This window comes from Protomyctophum parallelum (genome assembly GCF_964188405.1).
Source record: "Protomyctophum parallelum genome assembly, chromosome: 20".
Taxonomy (NCBI): Eukaryota; Metazoa; Chordata; class Actinopteri; order Myctophiformes; family Myctophidae; genus Protomyctophum; species Protomyctophum parallelum.
This window is the reverse complement of record NC_139718.1, coordinates 20,787,041-20,809,442: the sequence shown is the minus strand read 5'-3', so window position 1 is coordinate 20,809,442 and position 22,402 is coordinate 20,787,041. Positions and strand designations below refer to the sequence as shown.

The 22,402-nt window shown below is 45.9% G+C and overlaps 1 protein-coding gene across 1 annotated transcript in view; it reads left to right on the top strand.

The window, feature by feature from the left end:
* The window catches only part of pacrg (PARK2 co-regulated), a 191,487-nt gene that overhangs the window by 62,377 nt on the left and 106,708 nt on the right, over positions 1-22,402 (top strand). The window contains exon 3 of the mRNA XM_083791936.1: positions 15,887-16,058. Coding sequence (XP_083648062.1) covers positions 15,887-16,058 — 172 coding nt within the window. The remainder of the gene's footprint in view (positions 1-15,886; positions 16,059-22,402) is intronic.

Sequence of the window (22,402 nt, the reverse complement as noted above, 5' to 3'; positions counted from 1 at the left end):
CTGAAGAGCCTCCCGTGGAGGCCCCTCGCTCTCTCTCTTACCCTCTCCTGGACTCACTGTGGAGTGCGTGTGTGTGTGTGTGTGTGCGTGTGTGTGTGTGCGTGTGTGTTTGAGGCGTAGGGACCAAGCTGTTTGCACCTGCAGTTTTTGCAATAAACCTGTCAAGAGACAAAACTCATCTTCATCTCTTGGCTGGTAGCATGCACATTCCCTGCTGGCATGTTATTGTGCACCTCTTTTACCCTTGCCACGTGAAAACTGCAAAAAACTACAAATTCAGGACCCTGTGACGCGGCTGTTGAATCCGGGAAGTATTAGCCGATGCTAAACAGCGGGGTCGATCTAGTATGGAACTAGCATGGAGAACGCTAATCTGATAACCGGAGCAACGCGGAAGGTTTTTATTTGCATCCTAAGATCATGCTTCATGTCATATCACCTCATCTGAGCTTCAATTCCGAGATAAACGCGGCTAAAGATCACAGCCATTAGGGACTCTATGGAGCACGGATGATCATTATGCAACTTTATTTATTTTTTCATCCGTTCCAAGATGGATGGGATTTGAGGCAATAAGCGCTGTATCCAAGAGGCCTACCGTAAAGCCACACCGTAAAACATATATTTACATCGTACATTAAAGTGAAAGGGTTTATTAATCGTAGATATACGATTATGGCTCGAAATGTGTTAATCAATTGATATGTCAGTTATCTCCTTCTCAAAAACAGCCAAAAAACTATAACAACAACCATAACAACACTTTGGCTCTGACTCTGTTGGCTGTCTCACTGTTTCTCTCTCACTCACATGCTGCATTGAAAAGAAACAGGAACTGACTGCAGTCATCACCATCGTGAGCACAGAATTGCATTCAAAGTGACATTTTTCATTTTCTTCCTTACATTTACTTACCTTGAACAGCACGCACTGTGCCCAGAATAGGTCAGCATGGATTCTTCTGAGCTGCGTTAGATGAGGCAGCACACAGCAGTCATTCTCAACCATTTAAAATGTAAGGAGTTTGATACGGTTTTGATCTCTGGGACCCCAAACTACACTAACTATGAGAGTCTGGGAGAACCTTACGGGTGCTAAATGTACCCGTAAGGATCCAGATTAAATTTATTTAACCCCATGGGGTTTCGGGACAACCAGTAGCATAGTTAACCACCACATTCATTCTGCATTGGACCTATAAAAATAAATAATAAAACGTCTATAAGCCTGCCCCCCCTCCTCCCTATCAGTCACATGTGAACCATAGCCTAATGATATTGCTGTACACTGAGCATGTTTATTGCATGTTCTCTGATGGTACAGCAGATCTACTGTACGAGGGTTTATTGCAGCATGATTAACAGTCGCTATTAACAACATTCACTCTGTGGCTGCTGGCCTATATATCCCACCATCTCGTCTCTTTTCATATCCAGCACATGCCCCACACCCACTGTACTATATCCTCTAACTTAAGCTCCCGTCTCTGTGTGAGAAGTGACAACTGGCCTAGTAGTAGCAGTGGCGCTTATCTCCCTCATCTCTCCCTCGCTAGACACCAACTCAGATTGTCTGCTTGTGGGAAGGAAGCCGAGGCAGAGTTTGCTCATTTGCCACCCTCTTCAGTTAGACACCCCACCACCGCCACCTCTCCACCATCATCTCACAGTGTCACATCTGAAAAGAGCAGGGAGCCCTTGCCACCTCTGCCGCCACATTCCCCCGTCCTGTGGCTGCCTGATAAGCTCTGACTTATTTCCTCCATGTGGGTCAGAAAGGCTTGGAGACGCCGCTTGTGTTGCCTTTTGTAATTACATCTGCTTCACGGCACTGTCTCTGTTCCTCTCACACAGGAAAATCCTGAGTGTCAATTTACTGTATACAAATGGAACCAATTGGACCCGTAAGGATCCATTTGGTTTCATTTGTATGCACTGTACACATCAAGTTAACTATAGATTTTACTGTGCACTCTACCCCTCCAAGTAGATTTGTGTCCATGTGGATGTGTGTGCACGTGCCTGTTTGTATAACGTTTGCTGGCACACGAGTCGATGTAATCTGTGTATACCGTATGCACTGCGTGGTTATAGGCCATTCCTCTTAGCGCTCAGGCATGCAGTACTTTCCATTTAATGGAAAGGCAGGCCTTTGTCATGCCAGGTACCGTACATAATATACTGTACCTCAATACATTCAGCTCAACCCATTGTGCTGCAGCCCTCACCCCGCTGGCCTTTATTATGACTCTGCAGATTCCAAGGTGCACGGCCGCGCACGCCTGAGTTGATTCGTCTGACCTCCGGAGACATTCCTCCTGCCCATGGTGCGGCGAATAGCCTCATGAAGACGTTGTTATGCATACAGATTGCACTCAAAAGGAATAAAGAATAATGTATGGAAGTATTCTGTATAGTTGTGATTGTGACTAATGTTCCCCCTAATGTTAGCTTCGCATTAGCTGCTTAGCTAACGTTGTTGTTATCACTACAGCACAACAAGCCTCCAGTCCAGCTTCAATCAATCAATCCCTCTGGCTACATATAATAATAGCCCATAGCTGGCGTAGTAGTGTGTGTGTGTGTGTGTGTGTGTGTGTGTGTGTGTGTGTGTGTGTGTGTGTGTGTGTGTGTGTGTGTGTGTGTGTGTGTGTGTGTGTGTGTGTGTGTGTGTGTGTGTGTGTGTGTGTGTGTGTGTGTGTGTGTGTGTGTGTGTGTGTGTGTGTGTGTCCCAATAAAGTTTTTACGTTTTCTCATGCCCCCCATGTAATTCACAATTGAGTATTCATATACCAGTCGTTCTCAACCTGTGAGTCCCCCACACATGATTTGGGGGTGGGGGGGAGGACCCCAGAATGCCCAGATGACAGTGAAGTTACAATTTAAGGACTTTTAAGACTTTTATAATACCTCAAAGGCTCTAAAAGAAAAAATACCGTTACTGCATCAAAAGTAATCAACAAACCATGCTATAAAAACTGGTCAAACATTGGCCAGATTATTAAATGATAAGAAAGAGGCAACAATTGTGAAAATAGCCGATCTACAAGTTCACAACGAGCTTGTAGATCGGCTATTTTCACAATATTTATCTGTAGAACCATTCTGTTGCTTGTCTGGGTGGGGGGTCCCCAGTTCAAATATGATTACTTTGGGCCTGAAAAGGTTGAAAAGTTAGGGGCGCTCACTTCGCATTATCTACCGTTTGGATAGTTGGTGTCAAGGTGACGTATGTTTGCTCAGTAGTTGCTGATGTCTGCTCAGGAGGTTTGAGTGTTTGCTCAGACCGGAATTTTTTTTGAGGGAACATTGATTGTGTGTGTGTGTGTGTGTGTGTGTGTGTGTGTGTGTGTGTGTGTGTGTGTGTGTGTGTGTGTGTGTGTGTGTGTGTGTGTGTGTGTGTGTGTGTGTGTGTGTGTGTGTGTGTGTGTGTGTGTGTGTGTGTGTGTGAGCGTGCATTGGTAGAACATCTGTCGGTTTGATTCCCGGTTCCTCCTGGCTGCGTGTCAAAGTGTCCTTAAGCAAGACACTGAACCCCTAACTGCTCCCGATGAGCAGGTTGGTGCCTTGCATGGTTTCCTCCACCATTGGTGTGTGAATGAATGAATGTGAAGTACATTGTAATGTATGGAGAAAAGCGCTATACTGTAAATGCAATCCATTTCCAGTTTACCATTACAGTTGTTATACGGTAATGCCCAGAGTTAAACTACCCAAGGGATATTATTTTTATTTACTCATTACAATTGGCTATGGATGACTTGGTTATGCTCTCTTAGAGGCATTCGATCGATACGCCCACTATGAAATAATTCCATTGAGTGTCTGTGGTTATTCATGTGATTATCAAAACGATCATGGTTTCATAGTTGGCCAACGCAGACATGAATCCCTCGGCTTTTGGCTGCAGTTCAGAATAGATGTGTTGAGAAATACACAACGCTGCATTTTCTGACATTTCAAAGGCTTCCCTTTCATCCCACTCATTGCGACCTATGTGCAGTGCAGACTACATTAGTCAGCTCTCTGCAACAACCCTGTTCCTTAGATTTAGTCCATTTGACAAAGGAAAGGCCTCGAGTGAAACCGCTGAACCACAGGAGCCAATGGCTATCAACGGCATCATCATCACAGGGGGAAGACATCTTTCTACCAGCAGGTGCATGAAAGTGTGTGTGTGTGTGTGTGTGTGTGTGTGTGTGTGTGTGTGTGTGTGTGTGTGTGTGTGTGTGTGTGTGTGTGTGTGTGTGTGTGTGTGTGTGTGTGTGTGTGTGTGTGTGTGTGTGTGTGTGTGTGTGTGTGTGTGTGTGTGTGTGTGTGTGTGAGCATGTGAGTCCACAATGCTGAGGCTCTATAGAGTACTGTATGTCCTACTGCAGATACTGTACCTGCCACGGTAGCTCGTTATGGTCTTCCCCCTGATCCCAGGCTCACATGCACAGCAAGCGGACTGTCACTCACGTCTAATGGTCCAACAGAACAGCCATGCTCTGAGCTCCCTGTTGACCAGCAGCAGCAGAGAGGCCCGACGCTGTTGTGCAGCCTAACACACACATACATATTAACTGTATGATGATTTCAGGCGTGACAGTACAGTAGAGTGATGGTACAGTACAGTAATGTGCTGTAATTCTCTATGGGAAAAATAAATGGCCAATTTCTCAGTGGAACCAGATAACCACGCCTACTGTTACAGTATACAAGTCCCTCATGGCTCATACTAGAATTTATGTAGAATTGTTTACAATGGGAGCGCCAGGTTTCTGAAAACGCCAGAAGATGAGCATTTATGTTTTGCGTTTTCCGTTTTTCTCAGCTTGATGCTGGCTGAGCTGAAATCTTTTCAGCTGGGGCGTTTTTAGGCGAGCGCTTTGACGTTTTCAGCCGGGACAAAAGCGGTGGACGTGGCCCATAATACCAGTTGCTAGAGGCTTATGTTTGGGGATCTGCCTTGACCACCCAAAGCATTATTACCAGTGCAAGTAGTTTGTCCTGCGTGAACTTTCACAAGGTATAGGCACTGTATAGTGCATGTACAGTACGTTACAGTACAGTACGTACAGACGTTAATTGTATATTGTTGCACTAGAAGTCATCTCTAGTCTACTTCCATTGGCTGGATTTCCCAAACAACACTTCTTACACCATGGTGTAAGAAGTGTTGTTTGGGAAACCCAGCCATTGTCTTTAACAAGACATTGAAAACATTCTGTATAGGAGCTTTATAACTACCACAGACCCAGCCTCCATCTTGACACTTTTTCAGTTGTTTTATAAATTATTATTTTTCCTCCTTTCACCCTAACTCAGCCTTTCTTATCTTCCTAATTTCTTTCCTTCCTTTTGATGTTTAGTTACCTATACTGTAGCTGAGTCCGGATTTGATCAGGCCTACTTGTTTTTGTTTCTTTGATTGTGTTCATCCTAATTGTTTTATTATTATTATTTAGTTTTGACACAACATCAAAAAGAGCTTTATTTCCATTGCGGGCCTTTGAGTGTAAATGTGACTTACTTCCTTACTTCCTTTTTCTTCGCCTTACTTTCTCGCACGTCCCCTCACCTCCTCCTTGGTATAACTCTCTCTCTCTCTCTCTCTCTCTCTCTCTCTCTCTCTCTCTCTCTCTCTCTCTCTCTCTCTCTCTCTCTCTCTCTCTCTCTCTCTCTCTCTCTCTCTCTCTCTCTCTCTCTCTCTCTCTCTCTCTCTCTCTCTCTCTGATCTGGTACTGTAGAGTGGCTCTTTGATCTGTGGTCCAGAACACAGGATGAGGTTTGATCTGCTGGCACAACAAGAACATCCCATTAGGGGCTGGACACAAACCCTGACAGACGCTTTCTGCTGCTGTGCCCTGGAAGCTTACCCCCCCATCTCCGCACCCACGCACACGCACGGTCGCACTCACACGCACGCACACACACACCCCACTACCACCACTGCCAAAGCCCCTGATGCTCTCTGAGCCTTTCATTGGCTCTGTGTTGGCCATGATTGGCTTAGAATATACTGTAAAATCGTCCATGTTAATTTTATTGTAAACTGTAAAAATGTGACCAAATGGACCCTTGTGGGTCTCGTGTCAAACGGTCAAACGGCTTTAACACCAAGTAGGGAGGGGACCATATGAAAGTTTAATGTCACGATTGTTGTGGCCACAATTATTGTGATTAACGATATTATTGCGATACTCAAACTTTGCTTAAAACTCCACTTTTGTACCTCATATTTTGAGGGGACATTAGCCAAAAATAGCATATACAAGCTCACAACGCATAGCTTGTGCTATTTTTGACAAAGACATTTGGTGTAGACGGGGAAAAAGGTCCAGCGCCAACCCATGTCCAGTGTTTGACGACCAATTTCATGATAAATTTAAATCTCTGTGATATGATTATTGTGAACGTTTTAATGATAACAATGATTATCCCATCCCTAATGCCAGCCAGGTTCACACAGCGTTTTGATTTGATACTATAGTCCTCTCTGTTGGGGGATTAACATGGAAATGAACTAGACAAATAGACAAGGTACAGAGAACACTAATCACTTTCTGTTCTTGACCTCAGTCACTTATCTTACCCTGGAACCATCAGAGTATGTCCCATGCAGCCTGCCATGTGCAGCAGCTTTGTTATCTCCAACGGAGCCAAACATTTGTCTTGGTCTCTATTGTTCTGGCTCCGTGCGCAAAATCAATGGCGCTCATTCATCACGCGCTCATTGAAAATGAGCATATTTGTTTGAACATTTGTGTGTATTTTTCAGTACAGTAAGAGGCAGAAAAGCCAGATTTATCAAAAGCGAGATATGCTACGGTCATGGTATTTTGGGTACTGAAAAGGCATGATTCTCCCCGCTTATCTCATCTTGTGCATCTAATGTGCAGTCACACACATGTGCACACGTGTCACATGTACTGTGTGTGTGTGTGTGTGTGTGTGTGTGTGTGTGTGCATGCGTGTGCGTGTGTGTGTGTGTGTGTGTGTGTGTCGGACTGACTGACTGACAATACTGTAAACACACAAACACGCACACACTAAAACACACTGTGTGCTTCCCGGTTCCGTCACAAACAGCCTGTGATGGATGGGCCCCTTCCATTTTAAACAGGGAGAAAACACGCGCCCCCGGGGACCCTTGTGTGTGGAAGTACTTTGAAGTGTCCACATTTAATTCTTCTGTATGATAAATGAGAGGGGAGCCGCAGCCGCAGCCTGCGAGGGAAAAGGCCCAGGCTAACTCGACGAGGGGAGAGCAGGAACAAATGTAGCGATAGCTGATAAGCTGAGGCTGTGTCTCTCTGGCGGCTGCCTTGTTGTTCTGCTCCCCGCAGACCCCCACAGCCAGATAGCAAAACCAGCCTATCAATCAAAGCCATCAATGGCTGGCTGGCTGCGGATTAGAGACAGTGATTTCGGTGGCTGATTGGAGGGGGGGGAAATGCTGATTACGCTCCTCTCTCGGCGTTGATTACACTCTGTCTGTCTGTTTTCAAGCTCAGCCACTGAGCTGTAATTACCGCAGGGCTAAAATCAAGGTTACTAGGAAAGGAGAAAAGAAAAGCCGGCTGGCCAGAGCTCCAGGACTGCTATGGGTCATTTGAACTGTCGCACAGTTTATTTTCGGCGTCCTGCAGTGCATAGTGCACGCCAGTGTGCAGGTGTACACAGTTGCACACACACACACACACACACACACACACACACAGACACACACACACACACACACACACACACACACACACACACACGCACATGCACACACACTGAGAAAGAGAGGGATCTCCTGGTAAGGAAAATTAATGTGTTTCTCCCCCACTCCTGTCACCATTGTTCTGCCCCTCCCCACCCCTCCTCTCTCCACTCCTCTGGCCTAGTTCCGTCTAGGTGGCAGGGTGTCCCGGCTTGGAGTGCACATACACATACACTTACACTTACATGATGTACATGCACCCACGGTCACACACATGCATACGCACTCACACCATAGACGCTCACACAGACACACACACACACACACACACACACACACGTGCATGTGCGCACAAAGTCACACACATCTGTCCCTCCCTCTCTTTTGCACGCACGCACGCACACACGCAGACACACACACACACACACACACACACACACACACACACACACACACACACACACACACACACACACACACCTATTGTGCACATACGCACATACAAAGGATCATATCTTCTTCAAATATTTTCCAATTTAAATGAACAATACATCATATGATAGCTTACATTCTGTAGTTTCATAATATGTGAAAACTGAAAAATGACCATGGCCCCCTTGTGTCTCAAACCACTGTATTCTATTCGGTCACATTATTCACGCATGTGCACACTGAGTCCTAATCTGAGCTTAATTCATTTAGCTGCTTCACCTTTAAAACTGGAACAGATTCCATGGAGTCTCTCCACTGGCTCCAACCTCACATCCTTCCATCCCACCATTCTTCCTTCATTTCTCTCTCTCTCTCTCTCTCTCTCTGCCTTCACTGTGTTCACGTCTCTCTCCTTCTGTCCCTTTGATCATCACCTGCACAGACTCACTTTCATTATTTTTGTTCATAGCAACTTGCTCACAGGGCTGTCTGTGTCCGTTTATCACCGCAGCCATTGTATTGTTGACCTATTTCTAAAATATTAGCGCAACTTTCGTTCAACGTTTACCTCTCTATCACATGGAACTATTTTTTGGGCGTAGTGATATGGACACAAAAAACATAGTTCTGTGTGATAGAGGGGTCAAAAATGAACGAAAGTTGCACTATAGGTAGAAATAGGTCATGATGGTAGTTTTGTGAATTAATTAATTTTAATGCGTATGGCCCCCTGTGCCCCCCACAAAATGACCGGAACTACTTAATATTTCACCAAAACCAGAGCAGAACTCTGCGGAGCCCCTGAGTGGCCATGGTAAGAAAAATAACTTATCTGGATAATAATTATCTGGTCCGGACGGACGAGATAATATCTGGTCCGGACCAGATATTATCTCGTCCGGACCAGATAATATCTCGTCTGGACCAGATAATTATTATCTCGTCCAGACCAGATATTATCTCGTCTGGACCAGATAATTATTATCTCGTCCGGACCAGATAATATCTCGTCTGGACCAGATAATTTACTTTTCTTACCATGGCCACTCAGGTGCTCCGTAGAACTCCCACCACGGTACTCGGGCAATCAATAAATACAGTTGCAACCACTGTGGCACTGTTGACTAATGGCAAGTATTTCATACAGCTTAAGTTAAAACATTCTGAACTATCCCTTTAAGTACATTTTTATACTAATAATTTAGTAGTACTTTTACTCAAGTAAATTTTTTGTAAAAATTGTGAGTACTTTTCACACCAGTGCAAGGATCTGACCATGGCTACGCTACAATGTCCTGCTGTCTAGCAGGATCTCAGCAGTACGGTGGAACAGTATCTAAGGGCTCGGCTCTTTCAATTACTCCAGCCAATGTTTGTTGCTAACAGTGCCGTCTTTGCCTTTAATCTGCAACATGACATTTGGACTGCTGACTTGCCAGCGCACATCAAAAACACATTCTCCTTTCATCTCTGTGTGTTGGTGTTGATGTGTGGAATAGGTGTCATTAGTTCAAAAAAAAGAAAGAAAGAAAGAAAAAAGATTATGCCTGTCGCTATTTCGAATCATTCTCTCCAGTCCTAGAATTGTGACATCCATCGTTGCATTTTATGTCACTGCAAAATGCAAATGACAGTTCTACTGTGTTGCTAACAATACGTGTCAGAGGAAGACAGTTTGTCAGAATAGATTGTGACGGTGACTCACAGCTCTCCCTCACCTGCCTCCCCTCCTACACAACAACATCCTCACTTTAACATATTTAGGACTGAGGCAGATTCTAAAAACACCTTCCAAATCTTTTATTCAAAAATTGCAAAAATGTTATGTTTGCTATATTATACTCCTACATAGCAACAACTAAATGTTATGTTAATGTTTGCTATATAATCCTACATAGCAACAACTAAACTAAATGTTATGTTAATGTTTGCTATATAATCCTACATAGCAACAACTAAAAGGGGTTGCGTCCTAAATGGGTTCTGAGTGCACTCCCTGAGCTGCTGTATTGAATAAATCTGTACAGCGTACCCTTGCTCAGTGTATCACCACATCTGAGACTGTCAAATATTTGAAAATCTTTCAATAATTAAAAAAACGAAATGTAGGAAACGAAAAATAAAGGGATATTCAATTGCGGCCCATGAAAATGGGTCCACAACCCAAAAATGGGTCCCGACTTGCCTGGGTTCCAGCCTGATTCGCTGCGTTTGGTGGATCAGAAAATGTCACTGCGCTACTCAGTCTGGACAGCCGCTGCTTGACTTGCATTTCATAACGTCAACTTTTACGTAGCCATGTTGTTGCTGATACGTCATCAGCCAGCGCCACTCTGTCCATAGCGCCGTTCGAGACTTGAGAGTAAAAACCTACTGTAAAAAGTAAACGATTCAGTAGTACAAAATGACGGCCGTGTGGGGTGAGTTTAATGAATGAGCACCACAGACCAATCAGAAGCCACGGTTCCATTTCAACCTTCATATGTCCCGCCTACCTGCGGAGAATAGGAGACTGTCCAGACTGAGTAGCACAGAGACATTTTCAGATCCGCGGAACGCAGCGAATCAGGCTGGAACCCAGGCTAGGTCCCGACCCACTGTTTGGAAAACATTTATTTAGACAACGCTTAACCCATTCGACTCATGTGTGCCTCATCCTTAATGCAGCGCATCACAGCATCATTAATTAATCATCATTAATCAGAGTGGCTCAGTGGCTCAGGAGGTACAGTGGCCATCTGGGAACCAGGAAGTCCCCTGTTCCATCATCGGCTCCTCCTGGCTTTTTGTCGAGTCCTTGAGCAAGACACTGAACCCCTAACTGCTCCTAAAATAATCACGTTAAAAAGCGCTGCCGTGGGTTGATAACGTTATAAGGGAGCGTATTCCACTGTGTATGATGTAGTGCTTTCCACACACGCCATCACACAACATCTTTTCATAATCCTGCCAACTGTACTATGTATACTTTATCATGTGCACCAGTGTATATGTGCCTTGCGTTCCTGCACAGCTAGCTACAGTGAATGCTCAAAAGGAGTGTGCCCATGGTGACAGCATAATGAATTGCTCTCACAGTATGAATGGGCCAGATTCTTCTCCTCTTCTGGTTAAAGTGACTTCCCGCAGCTCATCAGCTGGCTCTAAATACAGAAGCATATACACTGCATATACTGCTGCTGACCCAGGGGGGCTGTATCTATGTCTGCTGCCATTTAATTTGATAAGCAGCTGTCTTGCTATTGGCTGAAGGGTTAAAACATTTTGGTATAGTCCACAGCAATTACCTCAGGAGCAGCAGCTATAGCGCACGGTGTCCTCCTATATGGCGGGGTCTCTCTGATTGGCCTGGTAGCTCGGATGTCAGATATGACACACAATATACAGTGGCTCTCTCTCTCTCCCTCTCTCTCTCTCTCTCTCTCTCTCTCTCTCTCTCTCTCTCTCTCTCTCTCTCTCTCTCTCTCTCTCTCTCTCCCTACATTAAACGCACTAAGGCTGTTTGCACACATGCATAAACCCCACACCCACCAGAGGTATTCCATTTTCAACAAACAACCTGCTGTTTTCCTCTCCCTCGGACCCCTACGCCCGCCAGGGGTGGCGCTAACAATGATCTAATGAGCACTGCCGCTGCTCACAACGGCTACTGGCTCCTCCTCTGCAGTGGTTGACAGTAACTATAAGTACATTTACTTGAGTAGACAAACTTACACAATTCACTAATTAACCACTTGTTTCAACAAGAAGCTCTAAAGTTGGGGCCGCTGCGGCCCCGACTTTATGTGTTTTAATCCTGTCTGTGCCTGAACGCAGTTTTATTTCCTCCATTACATGTTTACATCGAGTGTAATACTGGCTTTCACCTGATGCGCCCCGCCACCGCCATGCACTGCCACCCATTGAGAAATACAGGGAACTTCCGACAGAATCCAACACAGACGGGATTAAAACTCTTATCAATTGAAAAATATAGACTAATACAGTGCACACGGGTTCCGAATGTCGAGTTAACATCCGTGGCTAGCTACAGAAAGAAAATGTACTTCGCCATTTGTACTTTTGAATACGTACTTTGAGTATGTACTTTGTCCACCACTGCTCTCCTGCTGAGACGCTGACCAGAAGAGACGTCCAGGTCTGTGTCTGTGTCCAGGTCTGTGTCTGTGTCCTCGGGCTAATTGAGACGTCCAGGTCTGTGTCTGTGTCCTCGGGCTAATTGAAGAGACGTCCAGGTCTGTGTCTGTGTCCTCGGGCTAATTGAAGAGACGTCCAGGTCTGTGTCTGTGTCCTCGGGCTAATTGAAGAGACGTCCAGGTCTGTGTCTGTGTCCTCGGGCTAATTGAAGAGACGTCCAGGTCTGTGTCTGTGTCCTCGGGCTAATTGACCAGAAGAGACGTCCAGGTCTGTGTCTGTGTCCTCGGGCTAATTGAGACGTCCAGGTCTGTGTCTGTGTCCTCGGGCTAATTGAAGAGACGTCCAGGTCTGTGTCTGTGTCCTCGGGCTAATTGAGACGTCCAGGTCTGTGTCTGTGTCCTCGGGCTAATTGAGACGTCCAGGTCTGTGTCTGTGTCCTCGGGCTAATTGAAGAGACGTCCAGGTCTGTGTCTGTGTCCTCGGGCTAATTGAGACGTCCAGGTCTGTGTCTGTGTCCTCGGGCTAATTGAAGAGACGTCCAGGTCTGTGTCTGTGTCCTCGGGCTAATTGACCAGAAGAGACGTCCAGGTCTGTGTCTGTGTCCTCGGGCTAATTGAGACGTCCAGGTCTGTGTCTGTGTCCTCGGGCTAATTGAAGAGACGTCCAGGTCTGTGTCTGTGTCCTCGGGCTAATTGAAGAGACGTCCAGGTCTGTGTCTGTGTCCTCGGGCTAATTGAAGAGACGTCCAGGTCTGTGTCTGTGTCCTCGGGCTAATTGAAGAGACGTCCAGGTCTGTGTCTGTGTCCTCGGGCTAATTGAAGAGACGTCCAGGTCTGTGTCTGTGTCCTCGGGCTAATTGACCAGAAGAGACGTCCAGGTCTGTGTCTGTGTCCTCGGGCTAATTGACCAGAAGAGACGTCCAGGTCTGTGTCTGTGTCCTCGGGCTAATTGACCAGAAGAGACGTCCAGGTCTGTGTCTGTGTCCTCGGGCTAATAGAAGAGACGTCCAGGTCTGTGTCTGTGTCCTCGGGCTAATAGAAGAGACGTCCAGGTCTGTGTCTGTGTCCTCGGGCTAATTGAAGAGACGTCCAGGTCTGTGTCTGTGTCCTCGGGCTAATTGAAGAGACGTCCAGGTCTGTGTCTGTGTCCTCGGGCTAATTGAAGAGACGTCCAGGTCTGTGTCTGTGTCCTCGGGCTAATTGACCAGAAGAGACGTCCAGGTCTGTGTCTGTGTCCTCGGGCTAATTGCTGCTACTTGGCTGAGTGTCTTTCTGCAGCGCTCTCATTGACTCCGAGGGCTCCAGGGGGGGGCAGGGGGGGGGGGGGTTCCCACAGGCTCCCAAAGACAAACAAACCTGGCTGGACAATCGATAACGGATGCAAGAGTTACCGTGGCCGCTGATTAGGATTCTCTTGGAATTTGTGTGTGTGTGTGTGTGTGTGTGTGTGTGTGTGTGTGTGTGTGTGTGTGTGTGTGTGTGTGTGTGTGTGTGTGTGTGTGTGTGTGTGTGTGTGTGTGTGTGTGTGTGCATTGTGTATGTTGTGTGTGCGTGCGTTGATTGTCCCCACTCTTTCAGTGCTAACTAGAATCTTCAGCCAGTCCCCGAGTGCTTGTTTATGTGATTTTGATTAAGTGCATCACACAGTTCAGAGCTAGCCGAACAACAACACTAGACTAATACTCTCAATGTAATTATTCCCTTGGCATCGCCCCAACAGCAGCCAAAGCGAGATCCTCACATCCAGCAAGGCGTAGATCTGAGGATTGATAACCTATATGTAGGTCTACAGTGCCACGCACAGACCAGCTTCAAATGTCTTCAGTTTTCATGACTGTCAGCTTGTGTGCTCATCACCATGTGTTTCCAGTCCACTGTGGGATGCATTGCTAGAGTGGTTTCTGTGGTCAAGAGAAATTCAGCTCGCAGCCTGTACGCCAGTGTGCTGCATGCCACTGGCTAATAAGCATGTGTACAGAGTCATCTCTCCTCTGCTCTCCTCTCCTCTCTACTCCTCTCTTCTCATGTTTGCTTTTGTTCTCGTCTCCAGCCTGTCTGACTCACAATGATGATCTTGACCAAGCGCAAGGCAAGGTCAAGGTTGGCCAGCAAATTGCCTCAGAGCAATCAGCCGCGTCTCTCTTGTGCTAACAGTGTGAGCTCTCTCTCTCTCTCTCTCTCTCTCTCTCTCTCTCTCTCTCTCTCTCTCTCTCTCTATCCATCTCACTCCATCTCTCTCTGGCCCTCTATCTGTCTTTCTTCCCGCGTGTTTACCCGTAAGGAGACGTGTGTCAGGAGGAGTTGGTGGGCAGGGGGAGGGGGGGGGGGGGGGGGGTTCCGCTGTGCTTTGAAGTCTGGGCTCTGACCGCAGGCTGGAGACTTGAAAGCACCAAGCGATGCTGTGTTGGTGACATTTCAGCACCAACCGGCATAACCATGGCAGGGTGCCTGTGTGTGTGTGTGTGTGTGCGTGTGTGTGTGTGCGTGCGTGCGTGTGTGCGTGCGTGCGTGCACGTGTTTGCGTGCGTGAGGCTGCATTTATATAGACCTATATATTTATGTATGTGTTTGTGTGGACACTGTATGTGTGATGTGAACAAAGGGGTGTCTCAGCCAGCTTGGACTCTTGCAGAACGTCTACTGCTTCGGGGCTGTTTGCTTATGATCCCAATGGACCTGGCTTCCATTACATGACCCCCCCCCCCCCCCAACCCAACAATAGTGACACGAGGACACAGTGCTGCAGATCATAACCACTTCGGGTATTAAATATGCTGCACACACACACGCACGGGCACACACAGGCATGCACACACACACACACACACACACACACACACACACACACACACACACACACACACACACACACACTAACCATTATGTACATAGAGATAAATAGTAATGGCTTCGTAGATGAACATGCTTTCTCATACATAATGTATGTGCACAAATTAACACTCACTGACTTCTTTTGTTGCATTCGCCTACATTGTTTCCCCACACGTAACACACAACACAGCATCAAGCATGGTCTGTATAGGCTACGAGAATGTCTTAGTGTGGGACTGTGCGTGCGTGCGTGCGTGCGTGCGTGTGTGCGTGCGTGCGTGCGTGCGTGCGTGCATGCGTGCGTGCTTGCGTGCGTGCATGCGTGCGGGGAGTAGAGTGGCCCATCCTGTGAATGGAGTACAACAGGTGTTAATGTGTCAGCACAGCGCACAGGATGCCACATGTCGCAGTATCATGATCAACCTAACAGCTGTCTCACAATATTGTGTGTGTTTGTGTGTGTGCACACACGCCGTGCACGTCTGTGTTTGTGACATGTAGTAGACTCTAAGACTAGGCTCTGAGGGAAGTTTGGATAAAAATGCAAGGACAAACAAAGAGAAAGGGGCAAGGAATGAAATAAGTATTGTTATGGCCATCACGACTAATCATATGTTTATCGATCGTGTGTGTGTGTGTGTGTGTGTGTGTGTGTGTGTGTGTGTGTGTGTGTGTGTGTGTGTGTGTGTGTGTGTGTGTGTGTGTGTGTGTGTGTGTGTGTGTGTGTGTGTGTGTGTGTGTGTGTGTGTGTGTGTGTGTGTGTGTGTGTGTGTGTGTGTGTGTGTGTGTGCTCTCAGGTGGAGATTGAGAAGCTGGACTACCACCATTACCTGCCTCTGTTTTTTGACGGGCTGTGTGAGACGGCCCACCCCTACGAGTTCCTGGCCCGCCAGGGCGTCCATGACATGCTGGAACATGGAGGCACCAAGATCCTACCCGTCATCCCCCAGCTCATTATACCCATCAAGAGTAAGTGTGTGTGTGTGTGTGTATTCGTGTGTGTGTGTGTGTGCACGTGCGTGCGTATACGTGCCCACTGCCTGCCTGCCTGCCTGCCATGCCTGTGTGCGTACACCACATGAATAATATGCACTGGTCTTACCTTTATATTTCCCGCTTATTTGGTAACGTACACTTACTTACCTGTAAGACGCCTGAGGGCGAGATGCGACGTCGCCCTAAAGAGTGAGGTCGCGTGCACGCATCTGCCTTGGTGACAGCAGACTGCTGGGCGAGCGCTGGCGCTTTGGCATGGGGGGGGTCATATCAACAGAACAGGTCAGCTCCATATATGGAGATCTTTGGACAATATGTGGGAATTGTATTTCTGCATTGTATTTTATTACATACAACAACCACAGAACAGTTCACTGTCGTGTGCTCAATGCGATAACTCAATGCGGCTCTGCTTAATGAGTGCTGAGCGTTAGACCCCACCCACTGTGTGCAGTGCTATATGGGTGAATTTGACACATGGATAAATAAAACGATACAAAATAAACGTTTCTGCACATGGTGTCATTTGCGAGGATGTTGGGCTAATTGCAAAAAGTGCCCGAAAAGGACCATGGGAATGTTTTTTTGTAAATTACTGATGTTAGGTCATTGTTCATATGATGACAACCCCCAAACATCATTTCCGCATGCCTTACGCGTGTACTCACCTATTTCACACCCTTGTCCTGCAACGGAATATAACAGTCCTGTGACAAGTAGTTGTGTGAGGATATGTCCTAAAATGGCCCTGGAGTCATACTGTTCCTATTATTACATTAACCTAACCTAGGGGTGAAGTGTCCTTGTTTTCTTCGTGTTTGCCGGAAGATCCTGGCTCCAAAATTAGTCCTGATAAGCTGCCATGAATGTGAAGTATTGCTACATATAACCGTGTCACAGTGTTATGGCCTGCTGGCCACGCACGTGCGCACACATACACACGCACGCACGCACCGCACGCACGCACGCACGCACGCACGCACGCACGCACACACACACACACACACACACACACACACACACACAGTTGGCAGAGGAGTGCGGGTAGAAAGGTCATGTCCCAGGGTCGTTTCAAAAATAGACATCAGAATTTAGACTGAAGTGAACAGCTTGAGGCTCCTTATGGGATAAACTCCATGAAGGAGACGGTGCCTCCTTACACAACACACACATCATGGGTTCAGAGAATATGGCTAGGTTTTGAAAATATCGACATACACGCACACACACACATGTTGCACACACACACGCGCACACACGCATTGTACATACAGTACATATACACACATGCGCACAGACTGTCTTTTGTTTGGCGCCGCTGCCAACTGGAGTGTCAGTTTCAAAGTGGGAGCCGTTAAGTGGCGCCCAGCGAGGCTGGGATTGTGTTCACGTCATGGGCAGTTGGCTGTGTGTGTGTGTGTGTGTGTGAGGGTGAGTGTGTGAGTGTCAGACGTCTGTGCAGGCAGAGGGGCGGAACGGCCAACACCAGGCTGGGTGTGTTGGAGACACGGAGCCATGCTGACAGACTGACCCTGGCAGCGTGCGCTCCCTGGGCGGGACAGCAGTATAAACTCTGTTACAACACTGCATGCTGCTCTGAACACACACATGGTGGGGTCTTGGCCACGGCACCAAGATCACTCTTCATTCTTTGGCTCAAAGCCGCGTCGCTCGCAGAGCATTGCTGTGGTTCTAATGAGAAGCAATGCGTTAGTTCTCGCGACATGGTCGTATACAGCAAGGTATGAATTGTCCTCATCACATCTACAGAACGGCCTCCTATGTGTCCAATTCCGTGTGTGCATGTGTGTATACATGTACTGTATGATCAGTCATCTCACGCTCATGGTTTGAGTCTGTGGTGCTCTGCAACACAGCTTTTACACCACATATGACAGCCTCATCATTTGGTCTGACATTTTGCAATATTTCAAAATGCCTGATGTCCTCCATGCCCTTCGTCAAATAGCCCAACAACACACGCACACACGGACGCATGCACGCACGCATGCACACCCACACGCACATGCACACACACACACACACTCAATTTGACATTATGCACAGTGACTCGCTCTCTCTCTCTCTCTCTCTCTCTCTCTCTCTCTCTCTCACCACACACACACACACACACACACACACACACACACACACACACACACACACACACACAGAGATACTAGTTTCTAATTCCTCAGCCCTCAGCAGTTTGGGCCGTTCTTGCCTTCGGGAGGCCAGTCCAAAGGTGAAAACACACACCTAGCACTGATAATGGAATTTTAAATGGCCTAGTCCTTATTAGCTTCTTGGTTTATTAAAAATCAGGCCCGTTTGCCATCCACAAGGCAGAGCCGCCAGTCCATGTCTCTGTTGCAGATTAATTACTTTTCCACAGGGCTGGAGAGAAGAGGAGGGATGGAGGGAAGAGGAGGAAAGTAAAAAGACGTCTGCAATCTAAATGGGAAGATATATATGTATTTATTTATTTATTTATTTTTCCTTCTCTGACGTGAATACATCTTCAATGTAGCTGGGGGTCTCTTATCTGTCTGAGCGACTGAGTCACTTCAGGGCCCGGTGCATTTATATGATGGCTCCCCGTCACCGGATGAGAATACACAATGAAGAAGATTTGCCTCACTTCACATGGCACTCCCAGGGACCTTTTGTTTTTCATTTCGGAAAGTTTTTCTTTTTTGCATAACATTTCATTTCGACACAAAAGAGGGGTATTTGGGGTAGCATTTTTTTAAATGAAGCTTATCACACACAAATATAAAGCAATATAGTGTAATCCAATCAGTAGAAAGTGCAAAAAATACCAACACAAATTATTTTGGATGTAGATTCGGGTAACACTTTAAATAGCTCATTGATCATTCACAAGCAATTCGTACAAAATGTACTGTACTACTAACACATTTGTTTATAGTTGATTAACAACTGCATGTACAAGTAAATTCTCTGCAGCCAACTAATCTAACATCAAAATCCTGGTGTCTATCTGGGCCTACTACTCACCCAGCACCCTCCCTGCACCTACAACTGGCCTCATCCTGGTGTCTATCTGGGCCTACTACTCACCCAGCACCCTCCCTGCACCTACAACTGGCCTTCCATCAGGAGACCTACAAGCATATGCTACTGTATTTGTATTATTATTTTCTTCAATGTCGAGGAGCTGGAACACCCCAAACAAATTACTTTTGTGTGGTCTGCATATGAGATGTAACAAATTACACTCTTGTATCTTGAAAGAGATGTGAGTAACAAATCATTATTCAAAGTTATAAGTATATACTGTACAGTAGTTTATAGAGATTAATAGGACATTATTCTAAAGCTGCAACTCCTCATCAAATTAGGATGAGTCAAACAGGACTATTGTGACTTTGGGAGAATACATAAAGAGGGTCTGGATTTGGCTTGCTTCCTTAAATTGGATGGAGGATTCTCAGCCATGCTTCTACTCAGTCGATTGTGCATAGCGTTTGTTCAGCTTCAAACCAAAATGAGAGTTTCATTACGAGACCATCCTCAGTTCCGCTTCTTTGTGGGAACAGCTCCTTCTGATCTGGAAAGTGTATTCATACATGGAATGAGAGCAATTCACAGCTAAACTCTCCGATGTGACACCCCTACCTGTGACATTTCACAGTAGCAGAATACAAGGTCACCGTTGTTTTACTTCCACGCTGAATATGGAGCAGGCCTCTGCGTGAATAGATGATTACTTTATTCATCCCGATGCAGGGGTTTTGTACTGACGTTAATGCATCCAACTCTCAGCCTCCTCCTCCTACCCCCCCACCATCTCTTCTCCTTTTGCATTGAGGCGAGAGTGCCGATGAATAATTGAACAGTCCCGCGGTCCAAATGTCACAGCAGGGAAAATTGTTTGCGCTAGTCTGTAATTATAATTTCATTGTTTGTTATGTTGGTTTGAAATTCCTGTCATTCCACATTCCACCTTATCTGGATGATGGCAGATATATCTGTGCTGTCCGCTCTGGGCAGACACCCGGGCAGAGATGGGGAGATGGTGTCAGACACAATGTGTGTGCTCATCCAGAACGGATAAAATGGCTATGCCATTTACACACACACACACACACACACACACACACACACACACACACATACATATACACACACACACACACACACACACACACACACACACACACACACACATGAATAGTTGATGGTGGATGGTGAATGAAGAGTAGCCTAATGCTTGGAAATCACAGTAATTACTGTGCTTCTTAATTCTGGCTACAATAGGTGCAACAAACAAAAGTTGATGTCTGAAAGGGAAGGTGACATTAATATCCACCCAATCTGGGTGGAGGACGGTAAATTGACAAGAGTCAGAGGTAAGTTGGCGCTCTGCTCACGCACAAGTAGACCATTCATGGCCAACTTGTGCCAAGAAAACAGCTTACAGGAAGCTTACAGGATCATTGAAGAAGCTAACAGGAAGTGGAAGTACATCAGCCTGGTGTTGTTGGTGGTCGAGAGTACATTTCTCCATCTCATCATGCGACATGTCTTTCTGTACTAACCATGGCTAGAGTACATTGCTCCCCCTCAGCATGCACCATGTCTTTCTGTGCTAACCATGGCTAGAGTACATTGCTCCCCCTCAGCATGCGACATGTCTTTCTGTACTAACCATGGCTAGAGTACATTTCTCCATCTCATCATGCGACATGTCTTTCTGTACTAACCATGGCTAGAGTACATTGCTCCCCCTCAGCATGCAACATGTCTTTCTGTACTAACCATGGCTAGAGTACATTGCTCCCCCTCAGCATGCAACATGTCTTTCTGTACTAACCATGGCTAGAGTACATTGCTCCCCCTCAGCATGCAACATGTCTTTCTGTACTAACCATGGCTAGAGTGCATTGCTCCCCCTCAGCATGCAACATGTCTTTCTGTACTAACCATGGCTAGAGTGCATTGCTCCCCCTCAGCATGCGACATGTCTTTCTGTACTAACCATGGCTAGAGTACATTGCTCCCCCTCAGCATGCAACATGTCTTTCTGTACTAACCATGGCTAGAGTGCATTGCTCCCCCTCAGCATGCGACATGTCTTTCTGTACTAACCATGGCTAGAGTACATTGCTCCCCCTCAGCATGCAACATGTCTTTCTGTACTAACCATGGCTAGAGTGCATTGCTCCCCCTCAGCATGCGACATGTCTTTCTGTACTAACCATGGCTAGTAGAGTACATTGCTCCCCCTCATCATGCGACATGAGTTCTGCAAGAATCACATATATAAATGTTGCTCAAAAGCATCGCTGGGTCATGCAGGGTTAAGTGTCAATAATCAAGCCACCCTCGAGTGTAATACTGCGATTTTACAACATCAAAAAATCACTCGTGTGACGTGAGGGGCGCTCTTATCAATCATATAGATATATGAAATGTAAGATGACAACTGCATTTATGTGATATATATAAGCTCCGAGCTGAATTAAAACAGTTGCACTATGTTTAGAAAAGTCGATTCGCTCGTCCACATATGACGTAAATTATCTTTTCATTGTCAATGGCATTTACTGTTTGTGTTACCACAAAAAGCTGATTTGTTCACTTCAGACACACATATTATTTTTATATATTTATATAGTTTTTTTATTGGGGGCAGCCAAGTAGTACATCTGACAAGAAAATCTTTGCACCCTTTTTTTCCCCTTTTTTTTTTAATCATCACAAAAAGACGTCTGCAATCTAAATGGGAAGATATATATGTATTTATTTATTTATTTATTTTTCCTTCTCTGACGTGAATACATCTTCAATGTAGCTGGGGGTCTCTTATCTGTCTGAGCGACTGAGTCACTTCAGGGCCCGGTGCATTTATATGATGGCTCCCCGTCACCGGATGAGAATACACAATGAAGAAGATTTGCCTCACTTCACATGGCACTCCCAGGGACCTTTTGTTTTTCATTTCGGAAAGTTTTTCTTTTTTGCATAACATTTCATTTCGACACAAAAGAGGGGTATTTGGGGTAGCATTTTTTTAAATGAAGCTTATCACACACAAATATAAAGCAATATAGTGTAATCCAATCAGTAGAAAGTGCAAAAAATACCAACACAAATTATTTTGGATGTAGATTCGGGTAACACTTTAAATAGCTCATTGATCATTCACAAGCAATTCGTACAAAATGTACTGTACTACTAACACATTTGTTTATAGTTGATTAACAACTGCATGTACAAGTAAATTCTCTGCAGCCAACTAATCTAACATCAAAATCCTGGTGTCTATCTGGGCCTACTACTCACCCAGC